At 40.7% G+C, this 23,256-nt stretch overlaps 1 protein-coding gene across 2 annotated transcripts in view; it reads right to left on the reverse strand.

Moving 5' to 3' along the window:
• Positions 1–203: 203 nt before the first annotated feature.
• The window catches only part of LOC146981643 (uncharacterized), a 30,392-nt gene continuing 7,339 nt past the window's right edge, over positions 204–23,256 (reverse strand). For both annotated transcript variants that reach the window (XM_085787072.1, XM_085787071.1), the window contains 15 exons: positions 13,745–13,800; positions 13,443–13,555; positions 12,684–12,758; positions 7,526–7,669; positions 7,167–7,244; positions 6,472–6,623; positions 6,272–6,326; positions 4,556–4,630; positions 4,278–4,380; positions 3,603–4,133; positions 2,617–3,027; positions 2,367–2,465; positions 2,150–2,274; positions 1,554–1,605; positions 204–1,439 (listed from right to left, as the gene is read on the reverse strand). In XM_085787072.1, coding sequence (XP_085643198.1) covers positions 1,303–1,439; positions 1,554–1,605; positions 2,150–2,274; positions 2,367–2,465; positions 2,617–3,027; positions 3,603–4,133; positions 4,278–4,380; positions 4,556–4,630; positions 6,272–6,326; positions 6,472–6,623; positions 7,167–7,244; positions 7,526–7,669; positions 12,684–12,758; positions 13,443–13,555; positions 13,745–13,800 — 2,206 coding nt within the window. In that variant the 3' untranslated portion in view covers positions 204–1,302. The remainder of the gene's footprint in view (positions 1,440–1,553; positions 1,606–2,149; positions 2,275–2,366; positions 2,466–2,616; positions 3,028–3,602; positions 4,134–4,277; positions 4,381–4,555; positions 4,631–6,271; positions 6,327–6,471; positions 6,624–7,166; positions 7,245–7,525; positions 7,670–12,683; positions 12,759–13,442; positions 13,556–13,744; positions 13,801–23,256) is intronic.

Raw genomic sequence — 23,256 nt, forward strand, 5'->3', positions numbered from 1 at the left:
AAAATGGATATGTTCTTATTTAGAAGCAGTGTCTTTTTTAAAACAAAGACGCAGAGGCCTACACCTACAGTATACACATTACAAAATATTAGAAACACTATAAATTAAGATCTGAAAGAATCTGGAACCTAAAAAAATAATGAAAATGATACAAAAATCCATTAGCCTATAGTTTCTGTGAGAAATGAAAGAGGAGACAAACATTTGAAGCAGTTTAAATTTATAGAAGCTATATAGTTGTAAGTTTGGAGTAAATACAAAGAACATATATACCACCAAACAAGCATACAACATACAAACAAAGCCAAGTATAGAAAAAGAGAAGATCTTTGACTTTTTTATACATTCTTTTATATACAGCGTATAGAGTATTAAGACATTACAAAAGATTAAAATTGAAGATTCTTTTCATATCATATCTGTGTGTCAACACAGTGTTTTAATTTCTTCAAATCTAGGGAAAAATTAAGATGAGACATAATCACAAAATGTATGGAAGGGTGTCACCATATGAACAAAAACACTCCAAAGAGTGACAATGATAGAGAAATACAGGTGTCAATACAGTGCCTTTTTCTTTCGCTTGTTTATCTTTAGTTATGCTGCTGTTCTGGTTTGGGTAATTAAAATGAGCTGTGAGCCTGTCAGTAACACATAGACAGCTACAGAATAACTCAAAAAATACAGGAAGATGATTATAAGATGATGTCTGATACATGAATCTTGATTATATAGCAGTATACCAGTCAAGAGCAGTAAATTATTTTTTAGCAATGTAACACACAAAGCAAACGGTGAGCAGAATGGAATGCTTGTTATATGTGTGGATCAAAAAGAGGACTATACACTATAAAAATCTGTTTGTGTTTCTTACAAGAAAAGCAAGTTTGTGATCATTTGTCATCATGATCTGATCCCTCCCACCAACATTCCCACTCTATCTCAAAAGGAAATAAGTTATTTTGGTCCAGGAAAAGGTCTTTGCTATTTTATCCAAGAAAATGAGGTTGGGTAATTTCTGCATACTTGAGAGAATATTTTGTTTTTCTCAAAAGCATCAAAACAGAGAGTCACATTTTTTCTTTATCCTTTCAACAAAAAAGGGAGTACAAAGATTCAGTGGGAGGATTAAGGTAAAAACATGCATTAACGTAAGGGGAGATGGTGTCCCTGAGTGTATGTGTGTGTGTGTGTGTGTGTGTGTGTGTGTGTGTGTGTGTGTGTGTGTGTGTGTGTGTGTCTGTGTGTCTGTGTGTGTCTGTGTCTGTGTGTGTGTGTCTGAACTAGTGTGTCACTGTCTGTCTATATGGTCTCCACATAATTGGCAGGGAATAAGCCTTGACGGCCATCTTTGCTCCACCCCCTCCACCAGGCTTTGTCCACCGTTTCCACGTCCTTGATGATGTCACCGGGTTCAAAGGAGATCTCGGTCTCGTCCTCTGTGGGAACCACAAGATAACATGGTGAGGACCCGCTAATCACAGTGTAATTACTGTAAGTGGAGGCACTTTATGTGCACATGCGTGGCGATTATCCTCTAAATGGCAGCTTACCTGCTTGGTAGTCATACAGAGCTCGGACACACATTTGTCGCTCAGCTAAAACCTGAGGAAAATGGATTCAAAGAAGAGTTGTAATCATCAAATACACGTCTAGTTTGATGAAAATTCACACATCAGAATGAAGAAAAACAACGACTTTGGAAACTTTTTATCTTATGAACTTTAATCTAAAAACAATACACAATGTTCTTTTCTTATTATCAACAATCCCACAAAAAAGTTGAAAATAAGATATTGATCTGTGTAGACAAGATGTATCCTATTTCTTTGTGACATAAAGCTTGAAAGGAAACTATACTGTATGTTTGTGACCCATTAACAAAGAAATGTATCTTCATTAGGAATCAATGGTTTTGGGAGTACCACAAATAATGTAGAATGTAGTAATGTAGTTAAAATATTCCCCACCAGTGAGGAAGAACTAAGTAACAAATAGTATGTGATTTTCTGAACAAAAATTTTTAAATATTAATTTTAAAGTGTATATTGAATTGTTTTTTTTTACTGTAATAACATCAATTCATGTCCTCCTCTAAATAGGGATATTTGATTATCCTTGGACACAAATGTCTTTATAGAGACAGTACCTCTTGTCCATTTTCTGAGATCTCCTGTTCATTTTCCTCAGTGACGTCATCCTCTTCTTGAAGATCGTAGCACACAGCCAGCTCCGGTGAGCTCAGCTCTGTGTCAGAGGGACTCAAAGATCGCTCTGTGGAGGACCAGTGAAAAAAACATTCACCACTGTCCAAACAGCACACCGAATAAATCCCAATATAGTGTGTTACTGAATTCTTGCCAAACCTATGCCATTCTGTCCCCGTGTGTCCTCTCCATTCGTAATCCCATTGGTTGACGGGATGACGGCCTCATATTTGATTTCTTGACAAACTGGCTCGGCATCTGGAATAATGAGTATGTTGTAGCCTTTTGTCATTATGTTACATTTTACCAAATGCCATTTAAATTTTTAGACAGCTATAGCTCAGTCACATTATTCCTTGCAAAATGTTTGAACAGACAAAATGACAGGATACAACAACACGATGTCTACCTATGACTGCCGTCTCTTCTTCTCTCTCTGAAAGCTCAGCAGGCTCAGCAGCGGCCTGATTGTCTTCTGATTGGTCATTCTCTTCTCCCTCTGTCTTTAACTCATCTTCCTCCTGCACCTCTTCCACCGGCTCCTCCTGTGATGCAGGCTCTGCTTCTTTTTGAAAACCCTCCTCCTCTTTCTCCTTGTCCTCCTCATGCATCTCCTCTTCCTTCTCCTCTTGCTCCTCTTCCTCAGTCTGAACTGGTTCTGTGGTAACTGCACAGAACACAAGCTCTGGTTGTGTTTCTGCCTTATCTTCCTCAAGCTCTTCTACATCTTCTTCCTCATCTTCCTCCACCAGTACAGCCTGTACTTTGTAGCCAACGTCTGAGACCAGCTCAGTGTGCACATTAATGGCTGTGTTGAGGTCTGTTGATTGGAAAGGCATAACATTAATTAAACGAAACAATGATGCATTTGATAAGCTTACGTATTGTAAAAGTACTTAATAGGGTTTTGTATGTCTGGGTTAGAATAACTGAACTAAAAAGAATGCAAAAGCCAGGTTGTCTGGGTGCACGTTTCACTTGAGCTTGGCATGAGTAAGAGTATATGTGGTTACTTTAGGAATATTTAATTGTGACTGGACTGTAAAATTATTCTGCGCTGTGTCATTTCTGTAAAACAGGCCTCTGATTCATATGTCTTGGCTGCTTTAGACAGTCTGGAGTATGTGGAGTAGTTTTTGGCAAAAGCATCTAAGTCATTTTAGCCTGTAATAAAAATTTTTAACAACCATTATTTTATGTCGAATGATTAATGTCTTTGGCAAACAAATGAGAAATAAGCAGAGTAATATACTCCCCTTCACACTGAATCACCCTGAATGGGCATTTGTTATTTTTGTGATAAAACTCCACAGAGTAGTTAGAAAAAAAGACAAATAATGACATTGTGTAATCAGATCCCAAAATAATACTTCAGGATGTGATGTTCCACCCTACCTGTATTTGGCTGTGGTCTCTCAGGAAGCGGTGCAGTTGGAGCCTGTGGAGGTAGACCAGGCTCAAAGCAGAAAGCTGAGTGCTCTGTCTGAGTCGGGGTATTTGGGGGTGGGGCCTCTGGATGTGACTTAGAAGAGTTGTTCTCTATTAAAGCGGAGGCTAAGGAAGCTAAGAGGCTAGGGGAGGCCGGAGGCGCGGAAGGTTCTGCAGGTGATGGGGGTTTGGGCTCATCCACAGCCTCCGCTTGGCTGTTAGTTTGTGGAACACTGGGCAAGGCTGAAAGTGGAGGGGCAGGGCGAAGAGGTGATGTGGGCGGCGACATGGGGGCGCTGGGTCTTTGTGGAGAGGTGACGGGGCGGAAATCAAGGCTTGCGGGGGGAGACATGGAACGGTAGATAGGCGAGGGAGGATATCGGGAGAAAGGGGAGACCAGGGGAGAACTGCGGGGGGAAGATGCTGTGCTCTCTTCTGCCTTAGTGAAGATAAAAGCTGTATCTGTCAGACTGCGCTGGTATCGTCTGAATGGTTTGCCTGGAGAGAGAGAAAACGGTATGTCAGTAGTTCATAAACTAAAAGAATTCATATTGTGCATCAAAAACACTGTAATCTGTGCCTCATCTGGATCTTCAACCGGTGACATAACTTTCCTGTTTAAGATCGCACACATCCACATACCAGTGCGGGAAGGGCTGGTGGGACTTTGTGATGATGATGATGACAGCTGCCTGAAGAATTCCCTCGGGTTCATGGATCGTTGTGACACTAATGCTGCTGCCTCCTACAGATCCATTCATGTACAATAAGTCAATGTAAGCAGGACACTTAAATTATTCAACAGACTTCATGAAAATCCAGTATTTTCATGGCAAATGCGTAGCCCATTCAGGTCTTTGAGGAAGTGCTAATTCAAAGTAATATTTAGTAATGTTAGCTGTAGGTATGATTTCACTTACTGCTGCTTTCTCTATGGACTCGCTCCTTCTAAGACGAGCCCTCATATCCTCCTCGTGCTCCCTCTGCTGCTGCTCCTGTCAGTGCAGCAACGATCAGATTTACATATTCACAAACACATTTTATTGCTTTTAATCTCTTCATTTAAAATAGAACTGACTGACACAGTGAAGAGCACAAAACCTGATACTTCAAACAATGAACGACGTGAGTGTTTTGACGTTAAGCTCCTATTATGTGTTTATTAGTTCAGTGCCCACTGAACTAAAACAAAGCTTTCCCCCAGGCATCCCTGACATCAGCAAACCACTCACTACATAGTATGAGCACAATCACCCTTAGCCTCACCTCACAAATATAGACATACAGTACTGTAAGCATTGCACACTCAAAACCAAGCTCTGAGACAGCCTCAAGTAAAGACCCAAGCTACTTTTATAATCCTAGTGAGAATAACCTCCTCCAAGTCACGATCACACATATAGCCAACCTCCAAAGCCGATATTTTTCTCTTACTCTGGGTACATCACACATGGTATGCACAACCCATTTAGTATACAGTGCAAGTGTATGCAAAATGTAAAGGAGACATTCATATGTTTCTATTTTAAGTGATTCATATGCATAATGACTATTAATAATATGTGACAAGGATTTAGTGACAGGTTCATTTGTTCATTTGGCAAATTTGTTCATTTGTTCAGCTTTAGGTCTAAAATGATAAATCTTATTATAAACTGAATTATCAGCAGTGGGCACACTTTACCCTCTAAATTTAAATAAGTCTACATTTCTGCACATCAGCAGATGTTGTGGCAGACAACTGCGGTCCTCACATGGATCAAAGGGTCAGTTTTAATGTCCTCAGAGACAATTAAAGATTTAGACTCAGACCTCACGCAGTCCAAGGTCAATGCAGTTCTTTTATGGGGGGTGAATGAGTTCAAGCTTGTTTGACCCACCTCTAAAGCCACAAGTAAGATAATAAACATTATTTCTATAGCACTTTTAACAAAGTTACCAAGTGCTTAACAAAAAGAAAATGAGGAATGAAAAAAAATGAATTACAAACTAAAGAAAAACAAACTCAGTCAGTGCAATGATATTATGTAACATAAATTCTCCATATGGGATAAAAAAAAAATCATGAATGCTTTCTGATTAAACCCTGTTTAAGCACAGTTTTAAAGCCACTAATGAAGCTGCCTGTCTGATAGTAATGTAGGGAGACTGTTCCATAGTTCGGGGGCACAATCATCAAAGGCCCAGTCTCCTTTAGTCACTAGACAAGACCTCAGAATGACCAGTACCATCCAGCACTTGTAGTGAACACCCAGACATCCTTAATGCAATTTAAAGGAAAGCCATTTGATGCTACTGTATGAAGCTGTTAAGTTGATTTTTCAGTGCAGAATGTAAAAGGTAGCCAGTGTAACTTTGCATATACTGCAGAAATGGTGTAATTTGTTAACATCATTTGTTGCTGGTTAACAACTGGCAAAGCCCATAAAAACATGGCTTGCTTTGGCCAGAGGGCTTTTTCATCATTTTCTATGCAAAATATATAGAAAAGAGAAGAAAGGAGAAGAAATAGCCCGCACAACCTCGTTTTGCTCCAGAATATTTTACTGACAACGTTTCGGGCCCAAAGCGTATATTTTCACAATTTTTTCTATGCAAAATATATGAAATTCTAGCAAGTATTAGTGTTCACTCACCCATTTCGTTTTCTCCTTTCTGCGCATTTCTTCTTCTTGCTCTGCCTGTTTTCTTCTGTGTGAAACACAGAATCAAATGAAGTAGCACAATTTCTAAATGTTATCTGCAATTCTTTTTTTAAGTACTGTATGTACTTCTAGGCCATAGAAATATACAGCCACTAGAGGGCACTACTGTGAGGAAACTACATTGTTCCAACCTCTGTTCCTCAATCATCTGTAGTTTCTCATTCATCTTTCGGTCTCTCTCTTCGGCATCTCTTCGCTCTTTCAGAATTCTTTCTCTTTCAAGGCGCCGTCTCTCCTCTGCCGCTCGTCTCTTCTCCTCGTCTTTCCTCGCTTCCTCTTCACGCTGAAACACATAGAGCAACAGTATGGGCCTACAGTGTATTGTCATTTCATTTTTAAATAAAGACCACAACTTACAGCTGGCAGTTGCATGCCTATCAATAATGTTCCAGGACACAACCTCCCTTTCTGTTCTTGAGTCACAGCATTGAATAGAGGCCATGCTTTTGCATAAGATTAACCTTTGACTATTAGCTATAAAATGTCATAATTTCATAGTTTTATCCTGTGATCAGTGTCAGATTGTGTCATAATTGATGTATGAATTATTGAGATATGCCCAATGAATTATGAAGCCACAGAAACTTTGACCTTTGACCTTTGGCCACCAAAATCTATCAAGTTCATTCCTGAGTCCAAGATATTCTCTGAAGATATTCTCTCAAGCATAATGCATCATAACGCATCCAGTTATGTCACCAGTGTGGCGGCATCTAAATATTTCTATTCAGTAAGTTTCCAAATGTAATTGGCAGTAATCATCCGGCTGTAGAATATCCTGGCAGCTCAAATGAGGCTGAAGAAAGAGAAGGCTACTTTAGCATACCTCTGCACGTGCCCAGAAGGAGTCTCTGTTTATTAGTCTCATCTCCATTGCAGCATTAGTTTTTCTGTAGTTTGTCCCCTATGAAAGAAACAAAGCAAGAACATACAGAGCCACAAATTTTTCAACTTTTCAGTGATGCATACAGGCACATTTTCATGTCATATATTTATATACAATACACTGTATTCTTTAGTTTTCAAAAACTATACTTAAAACTCTCTAAAATGCCATTTTATTTACATTGTATATCTGCAGTAGTAACCTGTAACACAGTTTCCACCCTCCACTTGTGTCACAAGATGTTTATGCAAGTCTCTGCCTCCATCTAATGGACAGATGAGGTATTGCAGCAGACTCACCACTAGCTCCTCTTTGTCAGCAGACCTGGAGCTCCTCCTCACCCACTGTGCAGGAGCTTGGGGCTGGACCTTGCTGAGCTCTGCTCCTATCTTCTCCTCTGTCACATCCTCTGTCTTCTCTGCACTAATGAACACATGTGCTTCCTGAAACAAAGAAGGCATATAATGAAATGAAATGGTAAGTAGACCAAGACAGATGTGAATATAATCCTCCTTCATGTACTGTACACACATGCAAACATAATCCATACACAGTCTCTCAGGTGGTTTTCTCTTTGTCTGACTGGGAGTCATGCAAACTTGGAGCCAAACAGTTGTGCAACAGCTTCACTTATAAGGATTGTGAGAAAATAAAAACACTCCCTGGCTTTAGTGTGAGGAAAGGAATGCATTGGTTTGGATGGTTGTGGAGAACAGAGGGGGAGATGGGGAAAAATGAAAAGTTGGGGTTAAAATAGCAAAAGGGAGAAAGAAAACATATGAAAACATGTTTGTTTGCAAAGAACGGGGTAGAAAACAAGACCAGACTACACTTCATACGCAATACGCTCAATACCTGGAAGTCAAGTTTACAGGAGATTCAGAGATATGGAAAAAAAAAAAAGACTATTGACAGATCATATCACATTTTCACACAACTAAAACGTCATGTTCCACTGCTGTTTTTTCTATAGCACAAATCAAAATGTCAAACATGGGCCAAACTCATGTCTGTGTATGTACACAGGCATTTGTATGTGGCCAGTACCGCCGAATGATTTCCGTGGAGAGTGAGTCCAGGCGTGTTGATGGAGGGCCAGGTCTGTCAGCCTCCAACAGGAAACCACAGCTTGAGTGACAACACTGAAGCTGACACTGACACTGAACAGAGCATTCAATGTGCCTTATAATACATGTCAGTACAGTGTATAATCCATATCACTCTAGCTGCCAACTGGAGGCACATGTGCACGCACACGCACACATGTACACACAGCGCAAGCATCCACAGTACTGCTGGGGAGAATCATGGAAACAACAATCCATACCATGGCCCACAGTGAAGTCAGAAAATCGCTATCAGCCCATTACTGACAACAAGCCTGCCTCCTAATGCACAGCTCAGGCAGTGGTATGCAGGTGACTATCAGACTGAAAAACCTGTGAGAACAGGCCAATTTCTCTTTCTCTTCTGTCTATAAGTTCTCCCTTAAATATGCAAATCTTGGACCTCTTATCATTTTCATACATTTTTCATAAGTTTTCTCACACAGGATATCATGGTTAATGCTTCATAGTTCAAAACAATACTTTTTTCATATTTGTTTGACGATATAACTCATGAATGTTTAAAATCCATGTTTCACAGCAATGAAATGTCTTCACAATTGCCATTTAGTCCTGTTTAAATACTGATATCCCATTATTATAGCTAATGGTAAACAGCTCCATTTAGACAAAGGTGTCATCATCACTCCTATCAATGTTTTATCTCTTGATTGATTTCATGGGAATATCCCAAAATAGGGGTCAAATAGGAGGCAACTGTGGCACTGATGACCTGGGCAAGAAAATTTGCGATGGATGGGTATAAACTCTCTGGGAGGAAAAGGAGCTCAAGGTGATATGACAGGTTGAGAGTTACTTTCCAGCTATAATTGGGCACAGCTCTGCTCAAACTGTCTCAGTGCTCTGGAACTGAACTGCTTTATGCAGTGTCTCCCCTTCAGAGGAGTTGTTTCAACTGTGAGAGACAGTAGATGGATGTGGTAATATACTAATGTATCAACGCTTAAAGTTTGATAGTTAGTTAGTAATTTTACTTTCCTTTTACTGTAACAAAAGAGGTTATGTTCTTTTTCTATTAATCACATCTTATGCTCATAAGAAGTCAAGATATTTGCTTGCATAATTTGAGTTCTTTGGCTGAAATAAGACATACAGTATAAAGGGCTTATGGTAGTTGACATGAACTAAAGCCTCCGTCCTGAAGTGTGTGTGAGATGACAGATGTTAATAATTGTAAGTGCTTCAGGGTTTAGTGCCTTGACCTAAATGTGTTTCTTTAGTCCATATTTACAATAGCACTACTGTTCTATGTTGCAATTCAAATCTCCTACTGCACCCAAAAGACATCTGACTCTGTGCCAAGCATTTGATTAATTAACGATGGATTTTATAATCAAAACTGCTTTTGTGTTTATTTCCAGCTCTGCTCCTCTTTATCATATCTCACTAATGTTCATGAGATCCTCAGTATCCACCATCTAATCTTCATACACACACAAATACATGCACATCTGGATCTAACTCTAACTGCTATTATTTGAGTGCCAATGTAGAACAATGGAAACATCTGCACCCTATTCATATTTAGTTTTCATAACTTAATGCCACACTAGAGCGCACTATGTAACACACCCAAATCTGCTGCTGCAGACTCGCCTTGACAAAACCCCATCGTTGCCAGCTGGGACATGCAGCATAGCAAGCTAGAAGAGAGACGCAAAGTAAGAGAGAAAAAAAAGAGTAAAAAAAAGAGATAAGGAAAGAAACAAATAACAAAAAGAAACAAATAAGAAGTGCCAAAGGAAAGTTTTACTAATTGTATCCAAGGCAACAAAAAACAAGGTTGCATGAACACATAAAAACTGAGCCCCCGGTTGAGTAAATCTATGTATGTAGATTATCTCTGTAGTTTTGTTATCCAGTCATCATGCAGTTTTGTTAAAAGCTATGGAATCTGTTTGTTGTCCGCTAAATGTGGTGTATTATGTTGGCAACTGGTGACACAACTATTTAAATCTCTTTCATCCTATTTCACCTATTGCTAAGTGACCAGATTCATTCACAGAAATTGTTCCTTAAAGCAGAAGTAAGCGATTCGGTCGGTTTGGCTAACTTCCTGTCAGCTGATGGAGTTAGCAGTCCCCGCCCTCGTCCCTATGTCACCACATTCACGCGCATCCCTTGGCTGCACACACAGAGAGGACCGCCCCTTTATGCCGTTCTCTCTCCTCATTGGATAAAGGTTGTAGGATACAAGGAAAGTTTTCTCCTCGGCTTACAGCAGAGCAGAGTGACTGACAGACCCGTGTTTCAGACCAAACACTCTATATAAGTGATTGCCGTCGGAAGATATAACTATTTAAGACTTATATTAACACAAACATTCCGCTTACTCCTGCTTTAAGCATTACTGAATTTGTGAAAATCATAAAGCAATAAATCACTTGTAATAAATGTGACAAAATGATGAATAATGCATATGATATATTCCTAGAGCACAGGTGGACATGAAAAATTGTTTTGACCGGCAACTGTCAAAATCCAAATTACGTTGTTGATTCATTTTCTGATGACAGACTAATCAAGTGACCAACTTTTAATTCATTGCAATGGATACATTTATGGTGTCTGCGACAGATGCAATTTGATGCCTGTTATTCCTGATACTTGTGAGGTCTGCGCAAACAACTGTGCACAGTGTCACTTCTGGGACTACTCATTTTTACCAGGTGGTTGCGAAATTCCACATTCCTGGAAAAACCAACCATTGACATATACTATAAAATAAACCAGTGTGCGTAATCATTTTTCAAGAATTTATCACACACCAACCCCAGATGATTTCCCAGACAGACGTATGAGGCAGAGTGTTGTGCTGTTTTACAAGCCTCCCTTGATATTTCAGTTATTCTTTGTCAGCAAATGAAGTTTTTAAAAACAGAGCGTTTTTTGTTCATGAAAAACATACTTGATGGGAAACATGATTAAAGCCATTAACAGGGTTTTAACAGAGTGTGAAAAACATCACATCTACTGGCAAAGTTGAAGATGGGATAACACAGTTATGTATCATTGCCACAGTCTTTGGGTCAGGATATTTCTGCAAATGCATTCCATATGCTTGGCCTATAATGTCCATGGTGCATTATATTCTCTTCCAGATGGAGCCATCTTTAACTAATAAATCTAAGTTGAACTGCTGAGTAATGGAAAATCTACAGTTCAAGCTCAGACAACAACTATCAGAACAACACATTGGTTTTTATTTTAAATGAATTATTCCTGTTCTATTCCTTTTTTCTCATATTCACAAAAGGCCAGTGAGCAGACGCAGCAGGGACGAGGGGTTATTTGCACTGTCATGTCGCAGTGGCAGGTCTGAATGCATACATGTGTGTGTTTGCTGAGGTTAGAGGTCACAGCTCTCCCACAATCCACAGAAGGAGGAACAATCTTCTTCACCCCCTCCATACTGACCAAGAAATCATTTCTATTCTCTACCATTTTGAAATCCCACATGAAAATGTACAGAAGCCCAAGTGCGCTCACACACAAACACGCACATGCACAGTTTCACAGAGGGGTAAGTCGTTTTGAGACAGCATCACATGGAATTCCAGACTCGACATCAACTGTTTAAAGAAAGAGAGACAAAAAAACAACAAACATTCCCCAGATACTTCTGCAGTTGACTGGGTGATGGCTTTATATGGAAGCCAGTGAACCCAGAGGTCAGCTCAAATTCTACTTAGATTGAGACACTAAATAAACACTTTTCAAGGGGCTCAGATGCAGAAGAGAAATTGCAGCTAATACATGGATATATGCAGTTTCTCCTGCATTGTACATACACATGCAACTGAATTATAAAAACACACAGAATTTCTAAATTCTCTACTTCCTGTCTCGCCTGTCACCACTTGTGTTTGTCATCTGCCCACAGGTTACACCACGAACAATGGGGCTCTCAACCCATAACGTAGCAGTCTCCCCTTGGTAGTGACATGGCAGATAGACCAATCACACACAGGACCAGCACACCAATAGAACAGGAAGTGGACTGAGGACAGGAAACTCTCAAAACAATACAAAGTAAACTACTGTGTGTAAATATAGATTTTGAGAGCACAAAGTCTAAAAGTCCAGGGATAAAGAAAGCAGAAAGAGTCAAAAAAATGATCCTCAGTAGAAGGAACTTGGGAAACCAAGCACAGGATTATACTGTATGTTTACTATGTTTATATTGTATATAGCTACTGCCTGTCATCTTTATTTCACATTTATAATGGGGAAACCAAGCAGACACAACAAACTAGTGGATGAAATGAACATTAATAAGTCAGATAAAAGTGAAATGATAAGGGATGTAGCACATCTTGATCTACTACACCTTGAAGAAGCTCTTGATAGCCGGAACATGGCTGGCACATTCTGTCCTGCGGTAGTCATCCACATTTTGGCCGACCTACAGACAAACACAGGATGTAGACACTTACATTCATTTCATACCTCTCTCTCTCTGAGGAGACTATAAAAAGGCAAGGAAGAGCAGCCTGTGGAACAATAGGATTTACAGTGATGTCATAGCGACTAATCTCCAAAACTGTATGTAAGAAACAGAAAGCTCAAATAGTGTGTCAGTCATTAAAATATGGAAGTGGACAGTAATGACAGTGTATGTACTGTATGTATGTGAGTTTCAGATAATCACAGGCAGTTTAAAACACTGTTATAACTCGATGTAGAAATAACACTCTTATTGAAGTGTTCCACACGTGTCTGACAAATGTATTTTACGACAATTACATAATAGCATATTCTCACATTATTTTCCCACATGTCAGATGCCAAATAAGCCTGTGTCAAAACAGAACCACAGAATGTGAATAAGCCAAGCGCCTTAGGATTTTCTCCAAGGCATTTTACAGGTTAATAAGTGCATAGATTTCGCTTTATGTGGTGACTTAAGATGTTAAACCCATTATCCTAGAGCTAGTAAATGACTTTGCTGTAACTAAATGAATCTGAGTGCTCACATGTGTATGTGCAAAGCATATATATCTGCTTTTCTGTAATTTGTGCTGGTATGTGTGTTATGATAGGCTCATGTTTACATGAGCTAAGCCCCAGGAGCCTGTCTGCCACTCACCCAACTGATCATAGCAATTCGGAGGCCTCCTGTCTCCTTGCTTCCCAGTTTGCACAATCCATACTGTGGCTTGCCTATGTGAAACTTCCCTGCCAGCTCTGTCACACCGCCCGCTGTTAGAAAGGAGACAGAGATATGGAAAGGTTGGGGGGAAGACAAAAGAAAAACAGGATACTGAACACAAGAAGACATGTGAATTCCTTTCAAGCCTAAAGTGAGGAAGCTGACAAACATCATTCTTTGTGGCGCTTAGGTTTTCAAATAATTATTTATTTCTGAAAACACATGATAGTCGATCTTACCTCCTGAGTCAGCCAGTTTGAGCTTATTGGTTACCCCATCATATGCAAATAATGCCCTGTAAGAGAGACAAACACACAGGTTAGCTACTGAGACATGTGTGACAGATTTTGTAATGCTGTGTGTTATAAAACACAGTTGAAACAACTACTTGTTTGATTTACCTATGCTCAAAAGCAATGGTACATCCAGAACATTCATATCCAAGCATGAACATGTGGACAGCTGGGTATGCCATGTGTTCAGTCTACAATCGTACACAAGGGACACACACACAAGCAGGCACATACTCGTGGCCAGATGTTTTCTGCACATACTTTGTCTAAACCATAACAAGCTTCCCTGCAGTGCAAAGCATCTCTACAATGCACTTATAAAAATATATTCTCTGCATCAGTGACACATACACTTGTTCACTCTTTCCTCCCTGTCTTGCAGCTTTTGTTACCCAGAGGCCTTTACAGTACATGTGTAAAACAGCAAGGCGCTCAGCTGACAAATGACCTTCTTTTATAGTGTCTACCTCTTAGGTTGATGGCTTCTGTAATAAACACAACCACTGCTGTTCACAGCTACAGGATTTTTGACATTTTGCAGGTGAAAACTTGTCCTACCACACCCTTCATCAGTCAAACAACAGGTCACTGGGGCAACTCAGCAACTTATGATGTGTTTTCATGACACCAAAGTTGAACAGACTCTGTAGTTAAGGTTTTGAAAACTGAAAACTGTAAATATCAGTATTCCTGTAAGCTTTGTTGATTTTAATCAAAAGCTATGATTACTTTGACCAGCTATTACCTGTACTGTTAAGTCAGAATCCACAGTGATACCCATGTGCTGATATACAGTATGCTTCTCATGTGTGTGTTTGAAGCACAACTGGGAGTACATTTGTGTGAGGTAAGTGACTTTTGTAGATGACCTGCAGTGAGATTAATTGTCAACACTTTTTTTAAGACTGTGTGTGTGTGTGTGTGTGTGTGTGTGTGTGTGTGTGTGTGTGTGTGTGTGTGTGTGTGTGTGTGTGTGTGCGCGTGTGTGCGTGTGTGTGTGTGTGTGTGTGTGTGTTTGTGCACATATACATGCACATGTCTGACTGTGTTTCTGTGTAAATTTTTCTCTGTAGGACTCCAGGGGGTGTGTCAAGAACATCTGGAGCTGGGTAGCAGGAGCATAAGGCCATGAGCAGCTATTACAATGGGCCAAAGGTGAATGGCCTGTGTGTTTGTGTGTGTGTTTCTGGATGTATGTCAGTAGGAGGGAGTGTGTGAGTGACACCAAGAGTGAGACCCAGGGACAGGGAGAGGGTTTTTAAAACTTCTTTCTTACTATACAAAATGCACTATAAAAACAACAGCACGGCTGTGTGCAGGCTGACATCAGGCCAGCTAATTCAGTTAGCATCTCTGAATCACTGTGTTATTTTTTCCTGATACAACAAGTCTCTGTCTGTCCAAAGAACAAAGAGTGACAAAAGTCAATCCATGTCTGTACGTGTGTGAGACAGAGGGAGTGTGTGCTGAGGACACAATAACCATATTGTACACCCTACTGAGCAAGCTGCAAGCTGCCCTGTGAGGAAGAAGGCTGACACTGCTCTCTCACTTTTTTATGCACTGATAATGCCGACAAGTGTATCTATCATGTTATCAAGTAAAACTGTATATTTTTGAATAACATTCTGCCCGAATATGAGGCAACTCATGGAAACATTCTCTAGGTTTCTCCAGCATTAAGCTGTGTCTCGCCCATATCATTCACAGATCTCATTATGGATTAGTCTAGGAGCAATACCTATAGAAACAACACACTCCACTCCCTCATTAGTCTTACCAGCATCCAGAGCTTAGACACCAAGCTACATTTACTTATCCCTGGTCCTCAAGAAATTCCAAAAGGTCAGCATTCACAAGCAGTCAAGGTCAAAGGTCACTGTGCCTCTGAAGGAGTCTTAATTACATGTGCAAATTCTCCACCCACAGGGAACAGGCTTGCACACGAGGATACACTGTGTTGTGGGGGATTCTTTGTTCTGCCAGAGCTTGTGCTAAGATGGAGTTCGAAAAGATCCTATTTTCAGACATTTTTCTCCCGGGGAGTTTATTTAATCTGTCTTGGATACGATTAAGGTCAAGGTTTTCAAATGCAATGAGCGGTAAAAGATCCTTCTCTATCCTCTAGTCTACCTTGAGGGATAAGACATCTTTAATGTGCCCTGGCACAATAAGTTTGCAGTTTATTGAGAAGATTACGTAAGTCACCTCCCCAAAACCTTGTCAAAGTTTTATTCCATGGACTGTTGAAGCCTCCACCACCAGTTATCAAACTATTAGCTGCATGGTAGAAACTTACTATAATTTATTTTGTTCAGTGAACACGTCAAGTATGTCAAGCTTTCTAGCTACTGATGTGAGATAAAAAGATAATCTCTGCCAAATGTTCAGTGTTCTGCATGTTGCAGGTGTTTGAAGCTGAACATGTTCTACACTGCTATTTACTGTAGCAGAGGATAATGTCCAAACCTGTGGTAAACCACTGAATGATTATCTAGATATGCCAATGGTGTGGTGAAGTGTGTAGAGCTCTCCAAACAGAAGTTGGAGGTTCAAGTTCACATCACAAGTGTTTATCCTCAAGCAAGAAAATGAGTCTCTACAGTAGCTGACCCATGGTGCCAAAGATATCCACATGATACCAAATGAGCTGGTGGGATGCTCTCTTTTTTGTCGTCATCACTTGATGAACTTTGTGAGTGTAATGTTGTAGTAGTGTCAGCAGTTTTAGTGGCAGTAGCATTTTCCCCAACAAACACAGCAGATAGACCCTGATCCCTTCACACATGTAGTTTTTTGTGAGCTCTATGGACTAATGAGAAAAACAGACTCTCTTGTGTCTATACTCCAGCCCACCTCCAAATCTAGCCAGCTATGACCTCAGCTTTGAGAGAGGGAGGGGCAGAGGGTGGAGAAGAGAAGAGAAGAGAAGAGAAGAGAAGAGAAGAGAAGAGAAGAGAAGAGAAGAGAAGAGAAGAGAAGAGAAGAGAAGAGAAGAGAAGAGAAGAGAAGAGAAGAGGCTGAGGGGTGAGGGGGTGTGCAAAGGGGAAGAAAATGGAAGAAAAAACAATGATGTCATAATCTGAAACATCAACTTTTTAAAAAAGTAATTAACAATAAGAAATTAAATATGTGCATCATTACCACAGCCAGCCAATCAAAACAGCTTAAAAAAATAAACAGCCATTCATTTCAGAGTACACAAAAACAAAGGCATCCCTAACACACACACACACACATATGCACACATGCACACACAATATACTGTAAGCCTGAGCCAGTAACAATAGGGGTGGTTTGTTTTGGACTACCAGAGCCCCTGTAATACCTCCAAACATGCTACGCTCTACCATTTCAAGATGAACATAACAGAAGCAGATGGTGAGCGGTGCTGGAGAAGGCCTTGTTTTCACTTATCCAGGCATTCCACTACACTAACCCAAACGCTGCACCATTTGAATGTGGTAACACATAGGGAGCTCTTGAACACAGTGTACACACTTCCCTTGTGTTGTAATGTCTAAGAAGACTGGGGGATTTTTTCTTTTCTTGTCCTTTCATCCAGTTTTTATTTTGTTTTGATGTTCTCGGGATGCATTTCATTGTACTAGAGCACTGCTACACATAATGAACAGAATGATCCAATGAGAATGTATTTTGAGCTTTAAAACCACCTATTCCTCTTCTTGTTCACTTCGCTACCTCCAATATATCCATATTCTGTTGATATCTCACCATCATTACTATTCTAAATGCATTATTCTGACATCTCCAATAACAGCATATTTCTTTCCCTGCTACTTAAAATCCTGTAGCAAGCCATACATCTTTCACAAACATGAAGCAATATCTCATCTCATCTGTTCTCCCTCAGCTCCACACTTCCTACCCCGTGTGTCTCTCCGACAGGGAGATCTTGTGGGCTCATGGGTCATTTATTCACTCCATCTTCGCCAGCAGGGGAGATATGAGAGACTTTTGGTTAGGCACGCTGTTGCGATATGATAAACTGCACATGAAGAGGAAGATATGAGAAAATGGATGAGAGGCTGGGAGCTCTCACCGGGATTGACTGCCCAGATTAAACTCCCCATCAGATCATTATTTTTGCTCCTTTTTCTCGTCTTACTACTACACACACATACCCAGTGGTCCCACCAACTCTCATGTAAGGCATTTGTCAAGACGGGTGATTTAACCCATGAAGTCTTTTGAATGCTTCCCCGCCCCCAAAACTTCTTACTCCTAGCTCAAAGCTGACCTGGGCTCCCAGTGCTATTTTTAGCCTGTCTCTCTACCTCTCTGTCTGTGTTGGAGTGGGGAGCTCAGAGACGTCCCCACTGCACACAGCGCTCATTTCCTCTTGCCAAACATGGGCAAAACAAGTCCAGCCAGGCTCAACTGCTGAAAAAGTCATTTCCCCCCCTTGTCCGGCATGTTACTCATATAGTGTCCATGCGGCGACCCCAGTGGTACACGCATTCCTCCATCCGTCTGGGTTACAGAGACGTAGAGAAATTAAGGGTTTATGGGTAGAGTTTGAGAGAAATGTGAGTAAGAGGGAGGAAGTGTCGGAATGAGAGATTGATAAAGCCAGCAAACAGAGGAATGGGGGAAAAAAGAGAATGGCAATATGGTTGTCTGGCTTGTAGAGGCCTACAGAGTGGTACAGGGTGCTCTAAGGTGATGCATCAGCGTAACATCATGACTGAGAAATGTGGCAGGATAAACCACATGGGCACGTTTGAACTTTGATGTGGTCCACAAGATGCTCCTAGGAAGCACACACACTTTACATAAATCAAAGGTTTATTAGGTCTTATATGGTTCTGATTAAGAAGAAATGTAGGGAAAAAACTGAAGGCATGAAGATTGTCCATCAATTTTATTGTTAAGTGATGAAACATAGATGTCAAAATAATGTACTGTTCTGCTGAGGAATGGTGTTTCTGTGAACACCTCTCTGTGTCATTACCTATCCCACATCAAAGCAGACTTAGACCCACTTGGAGAAGGTGTGCAAGAAATAAAAATGGAGATGAGGTTAGAAAAGGAGCAAGAGACATAAAGGGCGGGACGGCATCTCTTGAAAAGCAGGTGAGGAAAGAGGTGAGTAGCAACAAAAATAGAGAAGGGAAAAGCAGCAGAAAGGGATCGTCTAGGTCCTCATACTAATGCCCTCATCCAGACTATTCAGTCAGGTGCCCTGCACAGAGTGGGCTGTATATGCGGTAATCCCCACAGACCAAGACACAGGGCCCCTTAGTAAGAGCTGCTGAGCAGGAAGGGATTGACACACAGCACCAGGGACTCCCACATGACAACTTCAAATTACATTAGTGAGGTTATATTCTTCTATTTGCCACAAAATGAGAAATGTAATTTAGAGTGGGGTATATTGCTCAATGCAAAACATTGCTGATGGACTGATAAGATCACAAGGCAAAGAACATACAGAAACCAAAGACAACAGCTAACAGGATGTTTGTGAATCCCTGCAATAATGTGGGGTGAAGGTGCATATAAACAAGCCAAACATCGCCTGGCAGACGCAGCGTCTTATAAGGTGTAATATCTATCTCTTGTCATTCCTACTGAAGACAAGAAACCTCACATGCCCCTCTCCTGCTAAAATGGGATTCAGCTTATGTCCCATGAGAGGGAGCTTGTATAACAAATTCAGAATTTGTGCAAGAATAATAATCAGGGGCATCTTATTATTTTAAAACATAAACTGTATAGTCAAACTCCATTGTGTATCTAGTGTTTTTCACATGTGTTGAGGGAGAGACCTTATGTAAACCTCTGGCAGAGACTCAGCATTTAAGGTTATTATGTGATGGTAGAGCTTAGCACAGAAACCTTGATCCTATAACCAAACCGTGCCAAGTCCCAATCAACAGCATTTACAGTGGCCAAACAGACTGTCAGGATATCCTACTGGACACACACAAAAAGCTTGGTGCAGTCAATGCTTAACATTTCCGTAAAAAATAAAATGAAGGTTTCATCAATTTTGCAGATGACAGGTTTATACTCAAAGAATAAACACTTGTTTCCCATTCTAATAATGTAAATAGTACAAGCCAGGTAATGAACAATGCATCAGCTTCAGTGACAGTTCATCACAAAAAACAAATCCAACTGTTTGCTGTAATCTTACAATAATTGCAACAAGCAGACACTGTGAAATTGTGATGGAAGGTTTCAGCTTCTTCTCTGACAGAACAGATCAACACAATACTGGTATTAGTCACTGATATTCTCAAAAAGTCTACAAAGAACTAAGAGGAAGTTTTTCCTTATCACTGTCACCGAGTGATTGCTCATGGTGAGACGTGCTGGTTCTCTGTAAAGACTATTACAAAGAGTCCTGTCTCGATCTGCCCTATTTCAGAAGAACACTGTAATAATTTATTTTGTAATTTGGCACTATAAATAAAAAGTGACTTGACTGGACGTGGCTATCAATCAAGTGAACTTGTAGGGCTCCAGTGACTCAAAGTAATGCAAAAACTTCTGCTTGTTTTACAAGTTTCAAATACTTTTGAAAACTGTGTTGACCATCTGACTACAGGATGTTGAGACAGTGGTGGAGACGTGATCTCATGTTAGTCACAACCTTCATTTTTTAAAATTTTCTTCCATGCAATTTCTGCATGCACTGAATAGGACAATTTAAGGTAGCCTGTACTTTGTCACCTATTTAATATTTGTTTTTATGCAAAAATGGTCATACTGACACTGACAAATCATGTTTAACTCCCCATTAACAACAGTCATGCAAGTCAGTGTGAAGTAGGTTACATTTGGGCTGCCTGTGTGACCCATAAGAGTACAGTACCTGCCCAGATCCACCCTGACTGAGTAACACTGACTGATCACCATAATATGTGACTGGGTGGAGGACACATCAGACTCCCCTGGAGACTATTACAGACCACTGAAGCTATTTAGCCTGGAGCAAATGGTAAATTATGGGATAAGAGTGGGGCGAACAAAAATAATAAGAAAGAACAGAAAGTGTAGCTAAATTAAATGTTGGAAAACTTTGGTAAAACAACACAGTGCATACAATATCAGTCCGTGGAGGGTGAGGTTGTGAGGGGCAGAGGGAGAGACTTGATGGAATGCTGAAAGGAGGAGGGGAGGGAGGAAAATGCCTTTTCTCAGCAAAACGCAGAGCCAGAGAAGTTTAGAATATGACAAACTAAACAAATAAGTAATTAAATCACTGCCAAGGACAATGTGACACAAAACAGCCCTCTCTGTGTTTAGGCAGATGGAAAAGAGCGGGGGACGGACAAAGAGGGATGAAAACTGTACTGCTGTATAATGGATGTCAATTCAAAAGTTGAAATAAACACAGAGAAAACATGTAGGCTTAGACTGAGGGGCTAACACAGCTGAATTGTAGTGAGCACCACACTGTCAGGTGGTGAATTGTGGGACAGGGTGGACAACAGTTGGTCTCGTGTTACAGCCGCGAGTTAATCCACATATCATTAGTCTGTGACTGTGTAGAGCTGCACAAGTACTAATTACTTAGCTACCACACTGCCACATTTCTGTCTGTGTAATATGAACCTGTAGGTGTGCATCTGTGTGTCGGTCTTTATCAGTATATTTTGTCTCTAGACAGAATGTGACAACATTTATGGCTGTACGTGTACACTGTCTTTTATGAAGATTCACGTCAGCAGTATCCCTCCTTTAAAAGCTTTGTAACCTATGGATTCAGCAGGAGAAAGCAGTCCCCTATGGTGTATAACATAATGCTGATTACAGTGATGAGTGGATGCAGGTATATTAACACTTCAACATGCAACTCAGTTCATTCTGAGATTTATCGAGAAGATCACATAAAGCAGTGTTAAAACGATGTCCATGTGCATTTACCAGAGAAAATATGTACAGTTAAAACGGGGTCTCATCAGCATAAAAGCTGGCAATACACTATTTCAAGCCGTATGTATTTAAAGCTGTAAAACGTTATCTATTTATATGCCTTATTTGGAATCTCCACACACATACAAGCATTCAGTTAGTAAGTAAGTAAGCTCACCCCTTGTCTGGTACATTTCTCGTACTGGTAAAGAAAAACCCTGTAGGCTTTGGGCCAAAACAGAGTAGAAGCAGAGTTTAATAGAATACGGGTACATGCACTTCAGTGTTGTGAAGGTGTTTGCTTAAAGAGTGATGGGGCACATGGAGAGGGTGCACTAGAGGGAGGGATATATTCAGGTTGGAGAAAAGCCACTCAAAGATGGGGTCACGCTGGGCAAAACGATGAAAAGCACCAGGGACTGTGGATATAGGTATAAATGGGTTGGCTAAGAGGGGCACATTTAACAATAGCACACAATGGGAAACAGCCAGAGTGCATACAAGGTTTCCAAGGGGGCAGAAGAGTATGTGGTTATTGGGGGCAAGTGTCTTGGTGGAAGTATTACAGGGCATTTATGGTGGGCCTCTATGGGGTAAATTGTTATGACTCTTACAGGGAGGCATACAGTTTGCTCAGAGAGCTTTAAGGGGAGGGAATGGAAAAATATTTTGTTTTCTTGCACCTGAGCAAGAGGTAGAGGTTGGGGAGAGGAGAGGAGAGGAGAGGAGAGGAGAGGAGAGGAGAGGAGAGGAGAGGAGAGGAGAGGAGAGGATGATGATAAACCCTCTAAAATCATCGTCCACTGGGATTGCTCTGGCATTTCCTGTTCTTGCTGTCCCACAGTTCTACACACAAATACACAAACACACACAGGAATGGCCTTCCTCATTATGGGACCATTAAAACATGATGGCATCTTATCTCCAACCATTTCCTCCAGTTAAACAAAGCAAAGCAAACTCTTAAGTATCAGAGATCCACTTAGACCTCACTTGGCCCATCTTCTCTGCAGCCTCTCTTAATGCTTTGATCTTTCTCTCATTCCTCTTCACCCCTTCACCTGTCCTCCAGTCTTTCCCTTTTCTCCACCCTATCACTCCCCCAACTTCAATCATTTGCTGATTCTGCTTTTCAACTACCTCTTGCCAAGACCTCCCGGCTGAACTTGTCTTCACTCGCTGCATTTCTTTCACTAGCTTCTCATGTGTGGTTCTTTCTCATCTTGTTATTTCTCTATATTTCTTACCAAGTGTCCTTACCCATTCATCTGAAGCCCCTTCCCAGCCTCATCAGTACTTCTCGCCTCACCCCATCCTACCTCCCACCCCCCCAATCCATTCAGTCTCTCTTAACAAACACCGTAACTTTCCCACGAGGGTCGTCAGGACAACAGAGCCTCTTCAATTCTTCTCACCCACCCACAATCCAATCCCACCACCTGCGAGTGAACAAACAAGACACAGAAAAAGAAAAGTGGAGTTCTGAGTGAAAGCAATGCATCCAGTGTGACTTGGCTGCAAGATGGTTATACCTAACTCTCTGTATGTCATGATTATATTACTGTGTTGTT

Source organism: Trachurus japonicus, chromosome 9 (genome assembly GCF_045865225.1).
Source record: "Trachurus japonicus isolate A0001 chromosome 9, Traja_1.0".
NCBI lineage: Eukaryota > Metazoa > Chordata > Actinopteri > Carangiformes > Carangidae > Trachurus > Trachurus japonicus.